This window comes from Oratosquilla oratoria, chromosome 39, assembly GCF_046742065.1.
Source record: "Oratosquilla oratoria isolate Oo_2021 chromosome 39, ASM4674206v1, whole genome shotgun sequence".
Taxonomy (NCBI): domain Eukaryota; kingdom Metazoa; phylum Arthropoda; class Malacostraca; order Stomatopoda; family Squillidae; genus Oratosquilla; species Oratosquilla oratoria.
The window spans coordinates 16,518,211-16,523,210 of NC_134815.1; the positions used below are offsets into that span (position 1 = coordinate 16,518,211).

The window sequence follows — 5,000 nt, forward strand, 5'->3', positions numbered from 1 at the left end:
CGACCTAGTCAAACATCAAACTTATTTCTTGCGTTTTCACTCCAGTCTAGCAAATGGACATTGGTCTCCGAACATGTCTGAGCAAACTGGTTAAGCACACAGTTTCGTAGACCATCTTAAAACAGGTGAATGATCCAGGGAAAAGAACACAAACACGTACCTGTGCTGACGGTGGATATAGGTCTGGATACCTGGCGACGTGATCAAGTTTACTTACGCATCTCTGGAAATGCCACAACCTAAGGTGATTTTATGTTTGCTCGAAGGATCTCTCCTGCACATTTTATCTTCGGCAGTGTGACGACGCATATCATAATTTTGAATTAAGCCTGAGACTTAAGACTGTTCGTACTCGTTAGCTTGTGTTGTATAAACATAAGTTTATTTATCTACTTGATAACGCATCCTATCTTTACGATTTCGAAATTATTAGCTATATTTTAAACATTTATTCTCAGTGCGGTACTGAACATGAATAGTCGATGCTTGTACATCCTTCATCGTTAAGGCAAGCAAGACATGATTCCAGAATTATTCTTCATAAAACGTCTTGCTAATTAGCATTAAAAATGTCGGTTATACGACATTTGGCAACAAACGGAAGAAGGTTAGGGGTTTGACCACTTCATCTGGCATTCCCGTCCTACGTTTTCTTTGAATCCGGTGTGACGTCACCAAGTTTCCCGGTCGTCTTTCTATTTTCTAATAATTGTCTTCATTACAGAGAGAGGCATCTGTCGGCGATGCAGTTCAGAACGCTTGGAAACAAGCATAAACGAAATTCTACGAGTCTTTGTAAATATATATTCCCTCACAGAGGCTTCGCTACAACAGAATAAATTCAAGACAGGCGAGTTAAGTCTTAGCTTAACATGAGTGATTGGGGCTCTTAATTCACATACTACAAGGAAATGATAATTTCAGTTTTCAAGTGATTAATAAATTTTCTTTGTCCTTTTACTATTTTATTTTACCTACACGCTTTTTGTATTTAACTTTTTCATGTATCTTGTCCGAAATAATTACTTTTGAGCGATTATGATAATAACAACAATAACAATAGTAATGATAATAATGATAATGATAACACTAACAATAATAAAAATTATAATAGTCATAATAGTAATATTAATAATGATGATAATAGTCATAATAATAATAATAATAATAATAATAATAATGATAATAATAATAATAATAATAATAATAATAATAATAATAATAATAATAATAATAACAATAATAATAATAATAATAATAATAATAATAATAATAATAATAATAATAATGATAATGATAATAATAATTATAATAATAGTAATAATAATAATAATAATAATAATAATAATAATAATAATAATAATAATAATAATGATAATAATAATAATGATAATAATAATAGTAATAATAATAATAATAACAATAATAATAATAATAATAATGATAATAATAATAATAATAATAATAATGATAATAATGATAATGATAACAATAAGGATAATAACAATGACAATAATAATGATAATAATGATAATAATAATAGTAATAATAATAATAATAATAATAATAATAATAATAATAATAATAATAATAATAATAATAATAATAATAATAGTAATAATAATAATAATAATAATAGTAATAATAATAATAATAATAATAATAATAATAATAATAATAATAATAATAATAATAATAACAATAATAATAATAATGATAATGATAAAATGATAATAATGATAATAATAATAATAATAATAATAATAATAATAATAATAATAATAATAATAATAATAATAATAATAATAATAATAATAATAATAATAATAATAATAATAATAATATTAATGATAATATTAAGGATAGAGAAGTAAAGTATAAGATAAAGGAGGCAAAGAGGAGAGCAGATGTGAAATGGGGTAAGAGTATGACAGAAAATTTTTAAAGTAACAAAAAGATGTTTTCGAAAGAAACTAAGAGAGGAAGAGGAGGCGAATCAAGTAGAGAAGAAAAGGTAAAAGGTGCAGATGGAGAGATGATAATGGTAGACATGGCAATACGAGGAAGATGGGCAGAGTATTTTAGTGAGTTGCTAAATGTGAAGGAGGATAGGGAAGGAAAGGTAGTTGCAGTGGAAAGCGCTTAGTAAATGACAGTAATGAGCAAGGAAAATGGAGAGGAAATAACGAAAGATGAAGTGAAGGCAGTTGTTAAAATGATGAGAGCGGGTGAGGCACTTGGGTTGAATGGGTGTCTTGCGGAGTGTCTAAAAAGGGAGGTAATGATGGACTGGCTGGTGAGGTTGTTTGATGTTTGTTTAAAAGAGGGTAAAGTGCTGGAGGACTGGAGGAGTGCCTGTATAGTTCCGCTTTACAAAGGAAAAGGGGACAGGTGTAACTGTAGTAGTTTCAGAGGGATCAGTTTGTTGAGTGTAGTTGGGAAGGCTTATGGGAGGGCTTTGATTGAGAGGATTAGGAAAGGAACAGAGAAAGTAATTGGTGAGGAACAGTGTGGGTTTAGGACAGGTAGGGGTTGCGTGGATCAGATTTTTGTGGTAAGGCAGATATGTGAGAAAGCTTTAGGAAAAGGTAAATATGTTTTTTGGACCTGTATGGATTTGGAAAAGTCTTATGACAGGGTTAGACAGGAAGCCAGATATATGGGATACGAGGAAAGCTGTTAAGAGCAGTAGAGCCTGTGTTAGAATCAGGAATGATTGTGCTGACAGCACTGTATGGGGCAGAAACATGGAATATAAGAAAGGAAGAGAGGAGGAGTTTGAATGTATTTGAGATGAGGTGCCTGAGAAGTATGATAGGGGTTACTAGGCTGGATGCATTCAGAAACGAGGAGTTGAGGAGGAGAACGGGGGTGGAAAGGGAATTGAGAGATAGGGTTGATGAAAGAGTATTGGGATGATTTGGACACATGGAAAGAATGAATGAAGAAAGATTAGTAAAAGATGTTTGGAAGGCAGAGGTGGAAGGAGTGGACATGAGGGGGCAACCAAGGATGAGACGAATGGATAGGGTAAAAGGGGCATTAGGAAAGAGGGGAATGTCTGTTGAGGAAGGAAGGGAGAAGACAGAAGATAGGGATGAACGGAGAATGAATGCGTATGGATGATGCTGTGATGGAAGGGAGTGAGTAGGAGATGGAGGGGTGATGGAGTGCGTGTGGATGATATTTTGACGCAGCTTGAAGGGATTTCTCCCCATCTCTTTTTCTGCATGAGGGGGCAGAGAGGAGGGGGGGGGGTCACCGGTTAAATGAAGGAGCCTTGCTGTGGATGTGCTGTGTCTTATTACACTGCTTCTGACTCAGGGCAGTGGGCGAGATGCAGGGATGACCCGTCATCCAGCAGCAGCCAAGATGAGAGGGAAGGATGGAGATGAATGGGAGTGAAGTATTTGGTGATGGAATGGGTGGGAGTGGATTTTATGCCTTTGTTTTTAGGCTACCTCCCTTGTAAGGGGGAAAAAGCCATTGGTACATGTATGTATTGTCATTATCATTACTATTATTATAATTATTATTGCTATTAGTATTATTCTTGTTATTATTATTGGAGTAATCTCTCTAGTATTTCTTTATTAAACTGGATAGCCGCTGACGTTCTGAGGATCTTTATAGCTAATCGCTCAAAATTGCGGAACTTCTTGTGGAGCAGAAATTTCCAATATTCATCTGTGTACAAGTATCTGCAGATTTAGATATCTCTTATCTCTTCTTCAGCTAGGTAGGAATATTAGATATTCTAATAATCTGAGTTTGTATGTTCACAAGTGTGAATGACCGAACCGAGTGTGGCTTGTAATCCGCTACTGTGTGGTTCGAGTCCCTTTTTTATGGAAGTATTGGTTCTGCTGTGTGTTTAAAGGTGGTTTGAATTTTTCGATTAAGCTGTTTCTGCTATTTGTAATCTGCGGTCATCAATTGTTCGGTACAGAACGGAAGTATTATTTCTCAAATCTGCTTTTTGTGGTCTTCTGTCATGTTGTGCTGCGCAGTGAGCAAAAATTCCACCATTGTAACGGTGGTGATATTTTTTTTCTAGAGAAGTTCTGGCGAGTCATGTATTTTGAAGGGATGCACAATCCCTTGTCTGACATGTGTGTTTATACACTACATTGTTGTCACTAAGTTCTCTGGTGTTAATTGTGTTGTTCCTCATAATAAGTGACGCGGTTTCATTTGGTCTGTAAAAGCAGACTAAGTTTATTTTGATATTGTGGGCTGGGGGTAACTCCGTTTTTAACTAATCTGCGAATAGCCTTTTCCCTCCATTTTGCTGTGTTCATTGTAAAACATCTTATAAAAGATGTTAATAATTTCAAGATTGTCATTACGTTTTGACAAACCTTCAAGGAATTTTCCCATTGCACGGCGAATATCATACTCAATAATTGCATCAGGAAGGAAGCAGTTGTTGGTTAAGAGTAGCCTGATGCGTTCAAGTTCATTGTGAGTGTCTTGCCAGGTGCTCCAATGTGTAATGGCTCTTTTGGCAAACGCAGCAGCACTTTTTTTTTTATTGTGATTGCTGCTACATTCGCCCCTGGCGTTCATAACAGCCCCGTTGTTAGTGGCCTTTGTGAATACGATGGTTTTAATTTTGGCATTGTTAATGTCAACTGGTACGTCTACAAAAATTAATTCTGCATCTATGCTTGAATCAATTGATACTTCCCCCCCAAAAAATAAACAAAAATAACGGATTAAAAACCCCCTATTAACAGGCTGGTCACACCAGTCACGGACAATGCATCGCAAGCCACACTGAGGTCACTCACACTTCTGAACATATTAACTCAGACTGTTAGAATATTTGCAGCTCGCGGGATGTGTTACGGGATGACTTGGTCATGTCCCGCTACTGCGGAACTGAAACACTACATTGCGGATGTGGACACTGAACGAAGCAGGGAAGCCAGGGCCGCCTCCCTCCTCCCGAAAGCCCAAAAGGGCGTAATGAAATGGTGGCCCGTTCATCTGTTATA

The 5,000-nt window shown here is 35.4% G+C and overlaps 1 protein-coding gene across 1 annotated transcript in view; it reads right to left on the reverse strand.

Moving 5' to 3' along the window:
* The window catches only part of LOC143020166 (phenoloxidase-activating factor 1-like), a 37,423-nt gene extending 33,026 nt beyond the window's left edge, over positions 1-4,397 (reverse strand). Inside the window, exons 1-2 of the mRNA XM_076176328.1 lie at positions 4,362-4,397; positions 161-223 (exon numbers count right to left, since the gene is read on the reverse strand). Coding sequence (XP_076032443.1) covers positions 161-223; positions 4,362-4,397 — 99 coding nt within the window. The remainder of the gene's footprint in view (positions 1-160; positions 224-4,361) is intronic.
* Between the last annotated feature and the right edge of the window lie 603 nt (positions 4,398-5,000).